This window comes from Oratosquilla oratoria, chromosome 42 (genome assembly GCF_046742065.1).
Source record: "Oratosquilla oratoria isolate Oo_2021 chromosome 42, ASM4674206v1, whole genome shotgun sequence".
NCBI classification, from domain to species: domain Eukaryota; kingdom Metazoa; phylum Arthropoda; class Malacostraca; order Stomatopoda; family Squillidae; genus Oratosquilla; species Oratosquilla oratoria.
In genome coordinates, this window is record NC_134818.1 from 25934679 (window position 1) to 25955391 (window position 20713).

Consider the following 20713-nt stretch of genomic DNA (forward strand, 5'->3'; position numbering starts at 1 on the left):
TTTTTTTCAAAGAGGGGAGTCAGAACACACCATTGAGTTTGCCGTGGTATGATTTACTTGGACACATTTGGAATGAGCACTTCCGTGCTCAGTGCCGACGGCTGGTGTTCTCGTCAGAATTTACCTGTCATAACATAAGTTCACCGCGGTGTATTTAACCTTCGCACACTTGGGATGTACACTTCCATGCTCAGTGCTAACGGCTGGCACCATTCCTTAAAGAACAGCTATCTCCCAGCTAGGATATCTAAAAACAATCCCATGACTGATCTCTATTGAAAATATCGATGATGCTATGTACAACAATGGTGGCGAAATTCTTTTTTTTTTTTTTTTTTTTAGTATACAATGATTTATAATCTTTGTACAATACATATATATCCTTGTTACAGGATATAGAGGAATATTTTTTATTTTATTTAAAAAATAAAGTTGGAGTGAATATACTCGTATATATTTATGTGAATATGAATTAATCAAACGCGTGTCGTGCTAAGGGGTGACCATAGTCTTGACCTGTACTTGACGGTTACGAGTCTTTAAGGAGACACTCCACGTATTGGCTACAAAACACTACAGTATCTATTATGCCCCCTGATAATTTCATATGCTGATTTTTTTTTTTTTTTTTTTAGATACTTTTAACTCGTCAAACCACCATCATTAGACTTCAAATAGGGCTGCTCTCCTTTGCTCTCTCCCTATTGCAGTCCTGTGTTACTGTTGTTGATGTTTTTGTTATAAGTTTGTTTTGTTTATTGTTGTTTGTTGTTGTTCGTTGTTTGTTGTTGTTCATTGTTGTTGTTGGTTGTTTATTATTGTTGTTTTATGTGGATAAAAAAGTGTTTCACTAGTTTTGAGCTCACACTCACACCTGATACAAACTAACTCTGCACTGTAAAGTTCTGATGTGAGAGAAAAAGAGCGTTGTATAGATAATTAATGTTTTCACGTTTATTTCTGAATGCAAGCCGATCCCAGTTTACAAAAGTTAAATGACAGTCTGAACTTTATGTCTTGATGGCAGGATCCCGATTCATCCCAATCTTTCAAATGCTGTATTTGAATTCGATGTCCATTCCTTCAGTGTTCATCTTCGTCCAAGCGTCGATTTTCGACTCTTGCGCAGGAGTTAACTTGTTTTTAAAGTCTCCCACTTGACCTGGAAAGACACCACAGTAAATTATGTACATTTTCTCTACCAACCGATAAAGAAAAATTAGTGGTCTAAAGACTGTTGTGCCAAGCACTAGGCGATTTCACTAAGTCAAGATTCGATCTCAGACTGAGGAGGATCTCGATCGTTTAAGGCACCATCCAGGCCAGAGTCTGAACCTCGGCCGAACCAAACTACCTCGATTTTAGCAAAACAGTCTCCATAGGTAGCACCACCTTATTAATTACGGTAATGATATTGTGTTCTTTACTGGGTACGCGGCGATGTCTGACCTTTCCTGAAGAAGCCGCCTTCATTTTGAACCACCTCCTGGTTCAGTATTTTCTTCTTCATTTCCTCGGTGACAGGGAAGTGCGCATCACGCGCTTTCATCTTGTCGAAACTTGTGTGTTCAATAACCTGAAATCAAAGAAGATTCTCTTTACGTTATTTCTAAATGATTTAGTTATTCGTTCATTTATTTATTTCCTTTTATCCATTTCTCTCTACCCATCTATTTTTATCATTTTTCATTTGTGGTGTATACGTGTGTATGCACACAAGTATCTACATTTTCTAGCTTTTGAAGCTATAAAGAATGGGAACCATTATTGGACACTTTCTTTGTGCCACGTTGATACAGACCTTTGTCATTTGTTCCTCTGTAAGATCGGTGCCCAAGAATTTATCCAATTCTCTCACCTCCGCTACGGGATCAGCTTTTAGATTTTCAAAGAATAAGACATAGAGTCTTGGATGGTCGCGACGTTTCCAACCCTCCTTGACATGATTCCAGTAAGGTCCATAAAACACTGAAAGAGTGGGAATTATCATGAACTGAGAAAAAAAAATAGTCATAATTATTCAGTACAGACGTATCTACACAGTGAGTAAATTAAACTCGCCTGGTTTGAGCTAAAATATTGTTTACTAAACATACCCCCAAATTTGCTGAGTTAGGTTATCTCCAAGTTACAAAGGTGAAAAGTATTTTAAGGAATATTGCTTTCACTGGAGCTAATTCTTTTTATTATACAGAAAAAATGCCTGTGATCTATAAATTACTTGTTAGATTATTCCTGAGGAAATGATTTGATTTTATAACATACATTCATCATTGGTCAGATAGTCAACAAACAGATCCATGTTCCCTTGGAAGTCGTGGAATCTGGCCATGCGACAGTGATGGTTGTAGGAGATACACATGTCCTTTGGGTTGCGCATTACGTACACTACCTGTTCAGTTATCAAAAGAAAAGTATGTGTGCACATGTACGTATGTATGGGGATACTTACTTTTTTGTCATAACTTTAGAAGCTTTAGTTCTATGGAGTTACGAAACATGACAATTTAAGGAACAATATAATTCATGAATGAGATTAGGTACAGCTGGGACTGGAAGACTTTACTAAAGGCCAAAATGGGGTGATCTGGTTAAGTTAAGAGAATGTGTGAAAGCTGACATACTTGGTGGATGCACAAATTTGTCGTGCCTGAAGTAAGAGGTAGACCAAGAAAAAATGAATGGTTACTTGGATAAAACTATAAGATCTCATATGTGACAGGGTTGGAGAAGAAACTATAGACTAAGGCAACTCCCTGTTCTGAGAGAGCTACGCAGGGGGTGAACATATAGCAATACTGGTAAAGGAGCAAAGGTAAATTTGTGTTTGGTTTACGAGGGAAGGCGTGAAAGAGACAAAATTAAAGATAGTTCTTCTTTCAAGGTTAGACCACTTTGCTTTGAGGGTAACGGCTAATTTGTTTAAAAAAAAATCTATATTGTACTTAAGAGTACCTTTGTTGTGTCGAGAAGGTCCGGGGGAAGAAGAGGGAATGTCAGGTGGGATTTGATAATGCGGATCCCTGGCGTGGCAGCCGCCATTTGAATCCCTATTCCGTCTGCGGGATTGGCACCAGGACAGAGTTCGGCGAATTGTTTGAGCATGGGGTTGCTAGTGTCGGACAACATCATCTCTTTCATCTTACCCATCAAAAGTATATCCACTCTGGGGGTTTATTACGAAACCAATCATAAATTCATTGTTAACGTTGTGCTTGTTTTTTGTTTTTTTAACTAAATAACTAAAACAGTTTTGGTAATAAGTATGCATGGAAGCATAACAGTAAATGAATAAGAACTATCATTCATGCAGATGATGGAATGGACTGCGACCCAAAGAAATTAACTGATATTGGTCTTAGAAAAATTATAATGAAAAAATAAAAATCCTTTCGATATGTCATCGAATTGAAGGGAGTTAACGATACTAAAACTTACTCAAGGTACGGACTTCTTCCGTTGACAGCTTCCTCTGCTGCCGGATTGTCAATGTTGGGGTTGTGCACCATGTTCCAGAGGAGATCCTGGGTCCAGGTGGTGCCACACTTTGGATGCGTCATGACCACTACGTCACTCTCACGGAACTGACGATGAAAGACCAGGTGGATTTTCGACATAATTAGCCGAGTTCGAGACTTTAAGCTAATGGCGATATGAAAAAATATATATATATTCTACGCTTTGTTAGTTCGTGTCCCTGTGTTTAGGCAAGGGTGGTGTACTACTATGATCTATTGATACAGGTCTAAAACCAGTTATCGGAAATGAAGATTTTAATGCAATGTATATGAGCTATAACCTGCACGGGAGCCAAGCTTACTCCGGATCAGATATTGTAGGACAATCCTGAAACCTACAGAAAGAATTCACCTTAAAGTCGTATATTTTGTCCGCCATTTCGAGGTACGGTGTAGGAAGAATCCATCCACCGGGCTGCACGCGAACTAATCCATCAACTTGACCTGGGAAGTCCTTCAGAATCCTTGCGCTGTCCTCATCGCTGAGGGGCTCAGCCGTGTGTCCACTTTTCAACTGTGTTGCCATGTCTTTCTGCAGCACTGAAATGATTAGGGCTTTGAGTTATGATGGAAGAAACTATTAACACTTAATGCCAAGAGTTACATGAAATTCATTCTTACCGGTGATGAATACCTGAAAACGATGGTCTTTCGATACAAACATCAGAGAGAACATATTCCTGGCGCTCATCTTCATAACTCGACTACACACCCACCTACATCTGAAGATGCAGCCTCGGTTTCAGAATCCCGGTCAACTGCATCCCCACCACATTTTAACATAAGATGAGCTGACAACCGGTAATTGCTTCCCATCCCACCACTATAAGCCTGGGATTTATAGACTGTTCCGCATTGATACAACAGAGTGAACACTCCAGAGTTTCTCACGCAGATCTATGGGAGGACCCGAGGACCTTTCCGAGCCAATGTAGTACTCCAGTCATTGAAACTCGAAACATCAATGATACATACATATACCATATAATTTTTCCCCTTTAAAGGGAGGTAGCCAAAGTCAATAGCCATAATTCCACTCCCACCTATTTCATCCTCACCCACTCCACTCCCATTCACCACCCCTCCTTCCCTCCCTCTTAACTTGACTTCTTGATGACGGGTTATCCCTGCATCTCGCCCATTACCCTTGGTCAAAAGCAATGCAATAAGACACAGCACATCCACAGCATGGTCGCTGCATTTAATAGGCAACCCTTCCCCCTCCGTCCTCTCATGTAGAAGTATTGAAGACGGGCAGAAATATCTTTGGACGTCGTGAAAATATTATTCACACATAACCACTCCTAACCCCACAACACTCACCCACTCCCTCCCATACATCAGAGCATCATCAATACACAACCATTCTCCATTCACCCCTATATTCTGCCTTCTCTTTCCTTCCTCAACGGACATTTTATTCTTGCTCAACACCCGTTTTATCCCATCCATCCATATCATCTTCGGTCGCCCCCACATGTTCATCCTATCCACCTCTACCTTCCACATTCCTTTTACTAATCTATCTTTACTCATTCTTTCCATGTATTTAAACCATCCCAATACCCTTTCATCAACTCTCTCTCTTAATTCCTTCTCCATCCCCACCCTCCTCCTCTTCTCATTTTTCACCCTATCCAACCTATTATACTTCCCAGACATTTCATTTCAAACACATTTAAACTCTTCCTCTCTTCCTGTCTTATGTTCCATATTACTGTCCCATGAAGTGCTGTCAGCACAATCACTCCTTTGTACAATCTTGTCTTAGCATCCATTCCAAATTTTTATTTCTCATTACACTTTTAATCCCCCAAGCACTTACGTGTTTCAATCTACAGTCTACCTCCACCTTCACTCCTCCCTTCTCCGGTACATTCGATCCTAAGTATCTAAAACTATCCAATTCCTGCAACCTCTTTCCTTTAATACTCATTTCCAAATTGCTGCCATCCACTCCCCTTATACATCTCATCACGTTACTTTTACCCACATCTACCTCCATACCTCCAAATTTCTCCTCACACACACCTTCCCAAACTCCGTCACTGACTTCTTCAACATACTCCTCTGATCCTACTACAATCGCAGTGTCGTCAGCAAACAACAACTGGCTTATCTACCACATTTCTCCATTTTCTTTAACCCTCTCCAATCCCTTGTTCATTACCCTTGCATTTGTCTCCCATACCACCCCATCCATGTACACATTGAGCAACCATGGTGAGATGATACATCCCTGAGGAAGTCCCGCCTTTACCTCAGACTATTCACTCCCTCCATTTCCCATTCTAATACAGGCTTTACTACTCGCGAAAAAAAACCTCTTGACTGCCCTTAACAGCTTTCCTCCAATCCCATATATCTGCAAAACTTCCCATAGCGCTTTCCTGTGTACCTTGTCATAAGCATTTTCCAAATCCACAAAGGCTCAAAAAACAACCTAACCCTTTGCTAAAGTTTTCTCACATCTCTGTCTTACCACAAATTTTTGATCCACGCAACCCTAAACCCATTCTGTTCCTCACCAATTACTCATTCTGTTCCTCTTGTAATCCCCTCAATCAAAACCCTCCCATAAACCTTCCCAACTACACAAAAAAACTGATCCCTCTTAAACTGCTACACTCACATTTGCCACCTTTTCCCTTGTAAAGCGGAACTATACAGGCACTCCTCCAGTCCTTCGGCACTCGACCCACTTTTATACAAAAATTAAACAACCTCACCAGCCAGTCTACCATTACTGTAATTTTCTTTTTCAGACAGTCCGCATGACACCCATCTAACCCAGGTGCCTTACCTGATCTCATCATTATAATAACTATTTTCACCTCATATTTTCTTATTTCTCTCCCATTTTCCTCATCCATCACTGTAATTTTGTTAGTGTCTCCCACTGCAACTACCGTTCCCTCCCTATCCTCATCCACATTTAGTAACTCCTTAAGAAATTCTGCCCATCTTCCTCTTACTGCCGTCTATTCCATTATCATCTCTCCATCTGCACCTTTTCCATTTTCTTCCCTACTTGATTCGCCTCCCTTTCCTCTCTTATTATCCTTCCATAACATCTTTTTATTATTTTCATTTTGTGTTATATTCTTCCCACATTTTACAGCTGCTCTTCTTTTCACCTCCTTTATCATTTGTTTTACTTCTCTTATTTTTTCTTTGTAACTATGTTTTTCTCGTCCTATTTTGCAATCAGTTCGTGATTGTTCGTTTCTTCTTTTCTACAACTTTCTTTGCTTCATCATCCCACCACTCACTACCCTTCCTTTTATTCCCTCCTACCCTTCTTATTCCACACACCATCTTTGCATACCTTGTGACTCCCTCCTTGAAACATCTCCATTCCTCCACCCCTACCTCTATTCTATACTTCACTTCCTCCCACTCTTCTCTCAACTTCTTCTTGTACTCGTTCTCTATTTTCTTCTCATTTGAGTAGTTTAATTTAAGCACCTCACTACATTCTATCATTTTCCTCTATCTCCATCTATCCTCCAGTCTCAGCTTACATGCCACCAAAAATTATTTTATATTCCCCCAGTCTCTCTCTTAAGGACATGCACATCCAAAAATCTTCCTATTCTTCTCCTGGATACCACTATATAGTCCATTAAAACCTTATCAGCCACCCTTTCTTCCACCATCATCTCACATCTCCACTATCAACTCTCTACTACTATTTTTTTTTCTGGCACTCCAAACTTCCCATCCACTCCATCTATTAGTTCATCTCCTACTTAAGTATTTAGATCTTCCAATATCACTACATTGACATTTCTCCCTAAACCACTCTTCTCTACTCACTACCAGGACCATATCCACTTACAAAGACCCACATCTCCCTTCCCAATTTCACCTTCATCCATTTTAACCTTAAAGAAACCTCCTTCCTATCCACCACAAGCTTACTTATCACTTTACTTACAAGCATAGCCACACCTTCCCTCCCTCTTCCTCTCCGTTTCACTCAATTCCAAAACATCCATCCTACTTCTCACAAACATACTGCCTATCTCTTTCCCTTCACTTACATCTGTACTACACCCACGCGTATTAAAAACACAAACCTTAGGATTTTGTTTGGAAAACTCCTCCCACTCTTATGCCTTGACTTTTTTTTTTTTTTTTTTTTTTTTTTAGGGAGATATCTTTTATGGCTAAAGAGAATAAGATGCTTAGTCGTATCCTCTATTCTGTTTTAGTCGCCTTTTACAACCCAAGTGGGAACACTCAAAGGCAGTATCCCTTCTCCCATACCACAGGGTTTAGCGAAAATGGAAATATATATTTAGAGAAGCGGTACGGGGCAGAATTAAGAGTTGGGGGACACCATAACGGAGGGACAATCTTTGTACAATAAAGTAGCATCATTTCTCTATGAATAGATATTTCCCCTAACACAGACAGAATTATATGTGGCTCTGGTCCATAAGGGCGCCCTATATAGACCCTAAAGGAACAGTTGCATGCTACCGGATAGAGTTTTACCTTACAATAACATGCATCCATCAACTCTGGTTATGTTTACTGATTTATTACTAATGCCCTAATTTTAACTCGTAGGTCTCTAAATTTAACAAATATTTCTTCCTGGCAAATTTTATATATATTTTTCATTATGGGAATTGCCTTTTCCCTGACAATAGACAATCTTTTTTTTTCGTTTGTTTTTCTATTTCTTGTATTTGTTCTTCCTACTGTTCCTACCATACAGACGCTAAAACTTAGCTTCAATCACTTACTAGAAAAAAATAGACAAATCTACAAATCCTGGCTACAGTCGCCACTATCTAGTCAAATAATCAAATCTTCTCGAAAGAGAAATAGATGTGCTAGCAATAAAAATTATTTGTAGAATTTAGATTAGTTTGATGAACAAAAATTAAGTCCCCAACAGGCAAGATATGAAATAACATAAGTCGTACACAACACATATGACTATTATAAACAATGATTAAAGTATAAGACGAACTTTTATATATGAATCAGTGAAAGACAAATAAAGAATCATGCACTGACAACACAAAATGACCATACAATGTATGAAGATAGACAAGTAGACCTACTGTATATATAACATATTGTGAACAAAGTAAGAAAAGAAACTACTGGTAAAACTACGAATTAATGGACCCTGCTGCGTTCTTGTATGGACTGTTCCTGATCACCTATAAGGTTGAGGCCCAGGCGGGTATCAACCTCGCGAACCACGGAAAAGAAAAAGAAAAAAACATAGATATGGAAATCTGATGTGGACGAATGGACTCCGTCTACCCGAGCCGCAACACAAGGATACATCACAACACAGCATGGCAGAGGAACCAACCACTCATACACCAACTCGGTCATATACTACAATCAACCAATGGCGAGATACCAACCCGCAATGAACGACAGCGACCTCTAAGCACAGGAGAGGACCAACTAGGAAGGGGAGGAGCCAGAGACAAGACACTCCATAGGCGAATGTCAGCGATCAGTAGATTGAAAAAACACTAACCACGAACAGATCAAAACACCACAATATGAGTCCCAAAAAAGATCCTTTATAAGTGTTCTGTGACAATAGCCACTTTTTATACACTACAACTTTGCCAACCGTGTAGTAAATGAATGGAATAAACTTCCTGCACAGGTAGTGCAATGTAGTTCAGTTCGAAGCGTTAAGAATCAGTTAGATAAATACCTAAGTAAGATGCTGTAATGATTATAATTTATCTTATATTATTTGTTTTTGTTTTGTTATCATTTGTCTGTCTGATTTTCATTTATTATTAGTTATATGTCAATTTATTATTATTTACTATTTACCTGTTTGTTTATTATTTAACTATACCTGTGCATTTATTTATGTATTTTATTTGTTATTTACATTATTATATTTTTTATTTATTGTTTTATTATTATTATTTTTTTTCGCATCCGACCTAGATATGGATCAAAAGGTCTCCTGTCGGCATGCTCCGCCTTTGTAATCCTTTGTAATTTTCCCACAGACTTTTCTTCCCCTTCCACAATATCAATCCCGCGCGAGATGGTGATCTGTCCAAGGTAGTCCATAGTCCAAAACACCAACCCTAAAGATTCACACAAGTCTAAACTAGTCCATTGTTTTTGTTACTCGTATAAGAAAGTTTCTAAAGTTACACGTTACCTTTTCATCGTCTTCCCATATCTACCTGTATAAAGTTCTATATCAGGTAATATTACATTGATATATACCGGTGACACCGCATGATTCGGAATTAGGGCGTAATCTACAGTACTTCTGCGCAGTTCATTAAAATAAGAGTCCTCGTTCGCCAAGTTGAAAGTCATAATAGTTGTCCGTTCTGCTGCATCATTTACTCTCAAGGCTGTTCGCCTCTTGTGCCTTTGCTGTACACATCACCATAAAGTAATAGTACATTTCCTCATAGGGATCTTATTATCGTATGTCTAAGGATGTACTGGTGACTCCTTATTTTGTTATAGTGAGGTGGTATGTAGCATATTCGTTTTTGCTCCTGGCTGTGATTGACAGGTTATCATTCTTTTATCTTTCTTTTATCCCATAACTTAAGGTTACTTTTTGTAAAACACACAATAATGGTCTGAGTAAGATTCAGTACATAATATGAACGACACTCATCCAGTATTCGTGATGTAAGTTATTAGAATAAATCAAGGATATATGTTGATTTAGTCTATAAAATTGTCTGCCCACTTTCACAATATTAGCGTTACATATAGTACGACTGGTTCTGCTAGCAACAACAGTCACTATGGTTCCTTTTATATCATAGTAGGATATACAGTTCTTAGTTTCCTTGTATCTTATACTGTACAGTAAATCACACAGCGCTAACCAAACACCCAACTGACCACTATTTGTGTTTGGATGAATCTGTACCAAAATTCCGTACTTCAAATCGCCCACACGTAATTGCTACACACTCGCACGAATTCAAAAGCTGCTACGAACCTTCTGAAGGAGCCACTTGAGAGTAGAATTGCGTAGTCTGTCTCCCTGTGCTTCTCAGTCCCTCGCCTCGGTAATGGGAGGGCATTCACCCGCGTGGATGAGTTGCCATGTTTTGGTAAAATTGACGTTGTTGAACTAAAGGTGCATGTGTGTTCTTTTTATCGGAGAACAATAGAAGACATGCATTTATACGCACACTATGTGTTATATATTCTCATGTTATTCAGATTACATATATGTGCGTGCATGTTCGTGTATGTGATTCACCACGGTCTTGAATTACGTGTTGGATTAGTGATCGACAACGATTGCCCTCCCGCATGAGACTTCAAGGCTCAAATACGGCCCGATCTATGGGTAACTGGTAAATGTTATAATTCAAGAAAAAAACACACTCGCGTGCACGCACACAAAAAAAAAGGAATGCAGGATCGTACTGCGGCTATGCTGAAATTTTCATTTCTGTGCGGGACTAACTCGAATCACTGAATTAGCGGTACTCACACACCATGAAGCTAGGTGTGTGAATGTCAGCCATTCTACTTTATTTTTTCCTTGTTCGCTATTCTTATTATTCTTATTTGTTTCGAGACAATAAATCCCTCATCTATTGTCGTTCCAACAATGGTTAAGTATTTGAGGATGTAGTTCGACTTTTTTTTTTTTTTTTAGAAAGAGAGAGAGAGAGAACTTATGATCCTTAAATCGTTCGAGTTTTCTTCTTGCAGACCTTAGGTTTTTTCTTTATATACATATTTTCCTTCTACCTTCACTCATTCCGATTACGTATCATATTATTATTATAGGATATTGTGCCATCACTAATGTCTTAAGGTGACTTAAGTACCTTATGTGAAACTATCTCAGTTTCTTTATGTTGGTCCTACAAGGCTCCCATCCTCTGCATAGTGGAACCGAAACACACCGCCTTCAGGCGTTATCACACTGGGCTATTTTTCCTCCAACTGTTGGAGTAGATTTGTAGCCCGCAGCTTTCAATATGATCCACCCAACCCGGTCAGAAATTACATTAAACTTTAGGGAAACACCAGCCCACAGTGAACGACAGCGACCTCCAATCACAGGAGAAGACCAGCCAGGAATGGGAGCAGCCAGAGACCAGACACTGTCACTAACCTAATGTCAACGAGTCAAATTCTCGCGGGCAGCATCAGCTGCCTGATGTACGATGATTCGATGATGCATCACAAAACTTGCGTTATAGAATACAAATTTACAGCTGTATTGTTCGATCTCTTTCACTCTGAATATTAATAACCACAGAAAATATGATCATGCCAGTTCACAAAGTATGTGGGTCACTCAGCTACAACTACAAAATAAATATAATCAAGACGCCAACGCAGGCATCCTCTTGACGCGTACGAAGGTGTCATGGTATGGAAAGGGTTAGAGGACATTCCAACCAAGAGTTCATAACACCCTTGAAAGTGCTCATTGGTAATGGCCCCCTCTTTCGTTTTCCTACAGACTTCTTTTCTAATCCCACAAAAACCGATCCCGCGCCAGATGGCGGTCTGTCCAAGGTAGTCCATGGTCCATAACACCAACTTTATAGATTGACACGAATCTAAACTAGTCCATAGGTGTGCTACTCACAAAAGAAATGTTCTAAAGTCACATGTTACACTCTCATTGTCTTTCCATGTCTACAAATATAAAGTTGTATATCGGGTAATAAAATATACCTGTATAAAGTTCTATATCGGGTAATATCACATTGATAAGATATACCGGTAGCACTGCATGATTCGGGGACGTAATCTACTGCTGCGCACTTCATTAAAATAAAAGTCAACCTACACCAAGGCAATAATATCAGTTGATCAGTCACTCTCAAGATCTTATCATATGTCTAAGAATGTTTTGACGACTTCTTATTTTGCTATAGTGAGGTGGGAGGTCGCATATTCGTTCCTGCTCGAGCCTGTGATTGACAGGTTATCAATCTTTTATCTTTCCTTTATCCTATAGGTTAAGATTACTTTCTATAAAACATACAATTATGGTCTAAGTAAACTTCAGTACGTAGTAAGAACGACACTTTCATCCCGTATTCGTGAAGTAAGTTATTCAAATAAATCAAGGCTTTATGTTAATTTGATCTACAAAGTTGTTCAAACAACCACTTTCACAATAGTAATAGTAGTACTTTCAGTAGTAGTGCAAATAATAGGACTGGTTCTGTTAGCAACAACAGTCACTATGGTTCCTTTTTTATTAGGATATACAGTCTTTAGGTTCCTATAAATACACAGCACTAACCAAACACCCAGCTGAGCTTACAAGCTGTATATCCCCTAGCACTGTTTGCGTTTGGGTGAATCGTTACAAAATTCCCGTACTTCAAATAGTCCACATGTAATTTGTACAGACTCATGCGAATTCAAAAGCTGTTACGAACCTTCTGAAAGAGCCACTTGAGAGTAGAATTGGCGTAGTCTGTCTCCCTGTGGTTCTCAGTCCCTCCGCTGGGCAATGTGAGTCGAGTTGTCTGTGGACTATTTGCCTGAGAACATTCACCCTCGTGCTTGGGGATGAGTTGCCAAGTTCTGATAAATTTAACGTTTTTGAAGTTATGGTGCTTGTTTTTGTGTCATGAGAACAATGGAAGACATACATGCACACGTACGTTATATATGTATTATATATTATATATTCTCGTATTATATAGATTACATAATATATTTGTGCCTGTTTTCGTGCGTGTATGTACGAGTAAGACACCACAGTCTTTGACCACGTGTTGGACTCGTAATCGACAGTGATTGCCCTCCCAAATGAGAGACCATATATGGCCCGATCTGTGGATAATGCTATGACCTTATACAAAAATAGATAAATAAATAAATAAATAAATAAATAAAATGGAGTGTCAGCTCGCAGTGCGGCTATACTCAAATTTTCATCCCTGGGCGGGACTATTTCGGATCGCTGAATTTGTGGTCGCCTGCGGTACTCACACACCATCGAGCTGTATGTGTTTGTGCGTGTGTGTGTGTGTGTGTGTTTGTGTGTGTGTGTGTGTGTGTGCGCGCGCGCGCGTTTGTCGGGCATTCTATTAATATTTGTATTATTTTCTGTTTTATTTTCAATAAGATGAGGGCGCACTTTTTTTTCATGATTTCATATGGTCCTTGAATTGTTAGTTTTCTTCCTGCAGACCATAGGCATTTTTATTTTTCCTGCCTTTACTCATTTTGATTATATATTTCATCAAACGCCCTTCCAGAGGGATTAAATTTTTGCTATTTTCAAGTTCATAGTCCTCCCCTAAAATCAGCGACTGCATCCTTCCCCTTTTAGGAGACCATTCAAAAATTTATATTCTAAAGATTTTTTTTTTTTTTTCTGTGAAGCAGGAATCGACAATTTTTCTACTAGAACGCTCTAGAACTATTCTCCCACTGGCAATTTCATATCTGATGACGATTTTTATGCTTTTTAGAAAGGGGGTTTTAAGCATTCAAACCACCATTATTAGACTTCAAATAGGGCTGCTCTCCCTATTGTAGACCTGTATTTTTGTGGTTTGTTTTTGTTTTTGTTATTGTTGTTGTTATAAGTTGCTTTTATTTATTGTTCTTCGTTTGTTGTTGTTAGTTGTTGTTTACTTGTTGCTGTTCGTTGTTTGTTGATGGTTGTTTTTGGTTGTTTATTGTTGTTGTTGTTTTATGTGGATGAAAATGTAATTCACCAGTTTTGCGGTCACACTCACACTTGATGCAAACTAACTCTGCACTGTAAAGTTCTGATATGAGAGAAAAGGAGTGTTGTATAAATAATGTTTCCACGTTTATTTGTGAATGCAAGCCAAGTACAGTTTACACAAGTGAAATGACTGTCTGAACTTTATGTCTTGACGGCAGGATCCTGATTCACCCAAGCTTTCAAATGCTGTATTTGAATTCGATGTCCATTCCTTCAGCGTTCATCTTCGTCCAAGCGTCGATTTTCGACTCTTGCACAGGAGTTAACATGGTTTTAAAGTCTCCCACTTGACCTGAAAAGACACCACAGTAAATTATGTACATTTTCTCTATCAACCGCTTAAGAAAAATTAGTGGTCTAAAGACTGTTGTGCCAAGTACTAGGCGATTTTACTTAAGTCAAAATTCGATCCTAGACCGAGGAGGATCTCGATCGTTTCAGGCCCCATTCAGGCCAGAGTCTGAACCTCAACCGAACAAAACTACCTTGACTATAGCAGAACAGGCTCCTTAGGTAGCACCACCTTATTAATCATGATAATGAAATTGTGTTCTTCACTGGGTACGCGACGATGTCTGACCTTTCCTGAAGAAGCCGCCTTTAGTTTGAATCGCCTCCTGGTTCATGATTTTCTTCTCTATTTCCTCGCTAATACGAAAGTGCACGTCACGCGCTTGCATCTTGTCAAAACTTGTGTGTTCAATGACCTGAAATCAAAGAAGATTCTCTTTACGTTATTTCTTAATGATTTAGTTATTCATTCATGCATTCATTTGATTTTATCCATTTCTCTCTACCTATTTTAATTATTCTTCATTCGTGGTGCATACATCTTTTCTAGGTTTTCAATCTATAAAGAATGGGAACCATTATTGAACATTTTCTTTGTGCCACGTTGATACAGACCTTTTTCATTTGTTCCTCTGTAAGATTCGTGCCCAAGAATTTATCCAATTCTCTCACCTCCGCCATGGGATCAGCTTTTAGATTCTCAAAGAATAAGACATAGAGTCTTGGATGGTCGCGGCGTTTCCAACTCTCCTTGATATGATTCCAGTAAGGTCCATACAACACTGAAAGAGTGGGATTTATCATGAACTGAGAAAAAATAGTCATAATTATTCAGTACAGACATTTCTACACAGCGAGTAAACTCGTTTGGTTTGAGCTGAAATATTGTTTATTAAACATACCCCAACCTTACTGAGTTAGGTTGTCTCCATCAACTTACAAAGGAAATAAGCATTTTAAGGAATATTTCTTTCACTGAAGCCAATTTTTTTACTATATAGAAAAAATGCCTGTGATCTATAAATCACTTGTTACATTATTCCTGAGAAAAAGCTTTGATTTTATAACATACATTCATCATTGGTCAGGTAGTCAACAAACAGATCCATGTCGCCTTGGAAGTCGTGGAATCTGACTATGTGACAGTGATGGAAGTAGGAGGTACACATGTCCTTTGGGTTGCGAACCACGTATACTACCTGTTCAGTTATCAAAAGAAAAGTATGTGTGCACATGTACGTATGTATGGGGATACTTACTTTTTTGTCATGACTTTAGGAGCTTTAGTTCTATGGAGTCACGAAACATGACAATTTAAGGAACAATAGAATTCATGAATGAGATTGGGTACAGCTGGGACTAGAAGACATTAGTAATGGGCAAAATGGGGTGATCTGGTTGAGTTAAGAGAATGTGTGAAAGCTGATATACTTGGTGGATGCACAAATTTGTAGTGGCGGAAGAAAAGAGTAATGGTTACTTGGATAAAACTACAAGATCTCATGTGTGCCAGGGTTGGTGGAAGAAACGGACTATTATGAGAGAGCTACGCAAGGGATGAACAAAAGTAACAAAGGTAAATTTGTGTTTGGTTTAAGGGGAAAAGGTTAAAAGACGCAAAATTAATGAGAGTTCTTCTTTCAAGGCTAGACCATTTTGCTTTGAGGGTAACGGCTAATTTGTTGAAAAAAAAATCTGTATTGTACTTAAGAGTACCTTTGTTGTGTCGAGAAGGTCCGGGGGAAGAAGATTGAATGTCAGGTGGGTTTTGAAGATGCGGATCCCTGGCATGGCAGCCGACATTTGAATCCCTATTCCGTCTGCGGGATTGGCACCAGGACAGAGTTCGGCGAATTGCTTGAGCATGGGGTTCACAGTGTCGGACAATGCCATCTCTTTCATCTTACCCATGGAAAACATATCCATTCTGGGGGTTTAATACGAAACTATAAATTAATTATTAATTTTTTTTTTACTAGATTATTAAAACAGTTTTGATAATAAGTATGCATGGAAGCAGAAAAGTAAATAAGTAATAACTATCATTCGTGCAGATGACAGAATGGACTACGACCCAAAGAAATTAACTGATATTGGTCTTAGAAAAATAATAATGAAAAAATAAAAATCCTTGAGATATGTCATCGAATTGAAGGGAGTTAACGATACTAAAACTTACTCAAGATACGGACTCCTTTTGTTGACAGCTTCCTTTGCTGCCGGATTGTCAATGTTGGGGTTGTGCACCATGTTCCAGAGGATTTCCTGGATCCAGGTGGTGCCACACTTAGGATGCGTCATGACCACCACGTCACTCTCACGGAACTGACGATGAAAGACCAAGTGGATTTTCGACATAATCAGCTGAGTTCGAGACTTTAAGTCTAAGACGATATAAAATAAAAAATATTCTACGCATTGTTAGTTCGTGTCCCTGTAGTTAGGAAAGGGTGATGTTCTACTATGATCTAATGATACAGGTCTAAAACCAGTTATCGGTAATGAAGAATTGTGTGTAATATACATGAGCTTTAACCTGCACGGGAGCCAAGCTTACTCCGGATCAGATATTGTAGGACAATCCTGGAACCTACTGAAAGAATTTACCTTGAAGTCGTATATTTTGTCCTCTATTTCGAGGTACGGTGTACGAAGGATCCACCCACCGGGTTGCACGCGAACTAATCCATCAAAATGACCTGGGAAGTCCTTCAGAATCCTTGCGTTCTCCTCGTCGCTGAGGGGCTCAGCCGTGTGTCCACTTTTCAACTGTGTTGTCATGTCTCTAGTAATGTATGCAGCACTGAAATGATTAGGGCTTTGAGTTATAATGGAAGAAACTATTAACACTTAGTGTCAAGAGTTACATGAAATTTATTCTCACCGGTGATGGATACCTGAAAACGATGGTCTTTCGATACAGATATCAGAGAGAACATTTCCCTGGCGCTCATCTTCAAAACTCGATAATACACTCACCTCCATCTGAAGATGCATAACAGAGGGACAATCTTAGTACAATAAGTAGCATCATTTATCTATGAGTATTACCCCTAACACAGACAAAATGATCTGTGGCTCTGGTTCATAGGGGCGCCCCATATAGAGCCCTATAGGAACAGTTGCATGCTACCGGGTAGATTTTTACCTCACAATAACATGCATGTAATACCCCATCAATACTGGTTAAGTTTACTGATTTATTACTAATACCCTAATTTTAACTCGCAGGTCCCTAAAACTAACAAATCTTTCTTCCTGGCAAATTTTATTTATTTATTTATTTATTTATTATTTATTATTTTTTTATGGAGGGGGTGTTGCCTTTTTTCTGGCAATAGTTTTTTTTTTTTTTTTTTTTTTTTTTTTTTGTATTTGTTCTTCCTACTACTGCTCTCTATCATACAGACGTTAAAAATTTGCTTCAATCACTTGCTAAAAAAAATAGACAAATCTACAAATCCTGGCTACAATCACCACTATCACGGCTTTGAACCTTTCTGAGAAAGAGGGCGACACCAAGCCCCTATCAGATAGGGCCTATCTAGTCAAATCATCAAATCTTCTCGAAAGAGAAAAATATGTGCTAGTAAAAAAAAAAATTTTTCTTCAGAATTTAGATTAGTTTGATTAGCAAAAATTAAGTCCCTGAAAGGCAAGATATAAAATAACATAAGTCGTACACAACACACATGACCATTATAAACAAAGCTTAAAGTATAAGACGAACTTTGATATATGAATCAGTGAAAGACAAATAGAGAATCGTGCACTGATAACACAATATCATCATACAATGTATGAAGATAGACAAGTAGACCTATTCATAACATACTGTGAACAAATTAAGAAAAGAAACTACTGGTAAAACTACGAATAAATGGCCCCACCAGACAACAAACAACGTCTCCTTTGTTCATGTATGAACTGTTCCTGGCCACCTGTGAGGTTGAGGTCCAGGCGGGTATCAGCCTCGCGAACCACGGAAAAGAAAAAGAAAAAACATAGATATACTGTAGAAATCTGATGTGGACAAATGGACTCCGTCTACCCGAGTCGCAACACAAAGATACATCACAACACAGCATGGCAGAGGAGCCAACCACTCATACACCAACTCTGTCATATACTATAATCAACCAATGGCGAGATACCAACCCATAGTGAACGACAGCGACCTCTAAGCACAGGAGAGGACCAATTAGGAAGGGGAGGAGCCAGAGACCAGACAGTCCATAGGCGAATGTCAGCGATCAGTAGATTGAAAAAAAAAAAAACACTCTAACCACGTGCAGATCAAAACGCCACAATGAGTCCCAAAAAATATCCCTTATAAGTGCTCAGTGACAATAGCCACCTTTTGTGCACAACTACCACTTCATTTTTGCTCGAGCCTGTGATTGACAAGTTATCATCTTTTTATCTTTCTTTTACCCCATAACAGATTACTTTTTGTAAAACACACAATTATGGTCTAAGTAAAATACATAATATGAACGACACCCATCCCGTATTCGTGATTTAAGTTATTAAAATAAATCAAGGCTTTATGTTGATGTAGTGTACAAAGTTGTTCAAACAACCACTTTCACAATAGTAGTGTTACATATAGTAGGACTGGTTCTGCTCACAACAACAGTCACTATAGCTCTTTTATTGTAGGATATACAGTTCTTAGTTTCCTTGTATCTTATAAAGTAAATCACACAGCGCTAACCAAACACCCAACTGACCTTGCAAGCTATATATCCCTGAGCACACGTAATTGCTACAGACTCGCACGAATTCAAAAGCTGCTACGAACCTTCTGAAGGAGCCACTTGAGAGTAGAATTGGCTTAGTCTGTCTCCCTGTGCTTCTCAATCCCTCGCCTCGGTAATGGGAGTAAATTCACCCGTGGGGATGAGTTGATATGTTTTGGTAAAATTGATGTTTTTGAACTAGAGGTGCGTGTGTGTATTTGTTTTCTTTATCTAAGAACAATGGAAGACTTGCATTTATACGCCCATTATATATGTATTATATATTCTCGTATTATTCAGATTACATATATGTGCGTGTATGTTCGTGTATACGATTCACCACGGTCTTGAATTACGCGTTGGATTCGTGATCGACAGCGATTGCCCTCCCGTATGAGAGCTCATGGCTCAAATACGGCCCAATCTATGGGTAACTGGTAAATGCTATAACTAATCAAAAACGCACACACACTCGCCTGCACGCATAAAAAAAGGAATGCAGGTTCGCACTGCGGCTATACTGAAAATTTCGTTTCTATGCGGGACTAACCCGAATCACTGAATTAGCGTTACTCCCACACAATGGAGCTAGGTGTGTGAATGTCAGCCACTCTACTTTTTTTTCCTTGTTCGCTATTCTTATTTGTTTTGAGACAAATGATCCCTTACCTACTGTCGTGCCAACAACGGTCAAGCGTTTGAGGATGCAGTTTTACTTTTTTCTTTTTTTTTAGAAAGAGAGAGAGAGACCTTAGGCTTTTTCTTTATATACATTTTTCTTCTACCTTCACTCATTCGGATCACGTATCATATTATTATCATTTTAAGGGAAATTACTTTAATTAGGCTCCATTTTTGCTGCCTATTTGTATAGGATATTGTGCCATCACTAATGTCTTAAGGTGACTTAAGTACCTTATGTGAAACTATCTCAGTTTCTTTATGTTGGTCCTACAAGGCTCCCATCCTCTGCATAGTGGAACCAAAACACACCGCCTTCAGGCGTTATCACACTGGGCTATTTTTCCTCCAACTGTTGGAGTAGATTTGTAGCCCGCAGCTTTCAATATGATCCACGCAACCCGGTCAGATACTACATTAAACTTTGGGGAAACACCAGCCCACAGTGAACGACAGCGACCTCCAATCACAGGAGAAGACCAGCCAGGAATGGGAGCAGCCAGAGACCAGACACTCTCATTAAGCTAATGTCAACGAATATCAGATTTAAAGGCCATTCCAACCAAGAGTTCATAACATCCTTGAAAGTGCTCATTGGCAATGGCCCCCTCCTTCGTTTTCCTACAGACTTCTCTTCCCATCCCACGAAAACCGATCCCGCGCGAGATGGTGGTCTGTCCAAAGTAGTCTATAGTTTATAACACCTACTCTAAAGATTGACAAGATAGTCCATAGCTGTGCTACTCACAAAAGAAAGGTTCTTTAGTCAC

The 20713-nt window shown here is 39.0% G+C and overlaps 3 protein-coding genes across 7 annotated transcripts in view; 1 reads left to right on the top strand and 2 right to left on the bottom strand.

The window, feature by feature from the left end:
* The window catches only part of LOC143021487 (CD109 antigen-like), a 689873-nt gene that overhangs the window by 599976 nt on the left and 69184 nt on the right, over window positions 1-20713 (top strand). The gene's annotated exons all lie outside the window — the stretch shown is intronic.
* Window positions 1-20713, bottom strand: part of LOC143021359 (uncharacterized) — a 31584-nt gene that overhangs the window by 10691 nt on the left and 180 nt on the right. The window contains exons 2-10 of the mRNA XM_076178795.1: window positions 17128-17323; window positions 16700-16845; window positions 16237-16447; window positions 15593-15719; window positions 15136-15302; window positions 14810-14936; window positions 14412-14521; window positions 12923-13048; window positions 890-905 (exon numbers count right to left, since the gene is read on the bottom strand). Of these exons, the coding sequence (XP_076034910.1) occupies window positions 890-905; window positions 12923-13048; window positions 14412-14521; window positions 14810-14936; window positions 15136-15302; window positions 15593-15719; window positions 16237-16447; window positions 16700-16845; window positions 17128-17323 (1226 nt within the window). The remainder of the gene's footprint in view (window positions 1-889; window positions 906-12922; window positions 13049-14411; window positions 14522-14809; window positions 14937-15135; window positions 15303-15592; window positions 15720-16236; window positions 16448-16699; window positions 16846-17127; window positions 17324-20713) is intronic.
* LOC143021482 (sulfotransferase 1A1-like) lies at window positions 940-13079 on the bottom strand. 2 transcript variants are annotated; one of them, XM_076179022.1, is made up of 8 exons: window positions 12923-13079; window positions 3871-4058; window positions 3439-3584; window positions 2956-3166; window positions 2266-2392; window positions 1802-1968; window positions 1450-1576; window positions 940-1162 (listed from the first exon to the last, which is right to left on the bottom strand). In XM_076179022.1, exons 2-8 carry the CDS (start codon window positions 4042-4044, stop codon window positions 1050-1052), a joined length of 1065 nt encoding a protein of 354 aa, XP_076035137.1. In that variant the 5' UTR covers window positions 4045-4058; window positions 12923-13079; the 3' UTR covers window positions 940-1049. The 2 variants fall into 2 exon arrangements, with proteins under 2 accessions (XP_076035137.1, XP_076035136.1); XM_076179021.1 differs by lacking the exon at window positions 12923-13079 and adding an exon at window positions 10498-10642.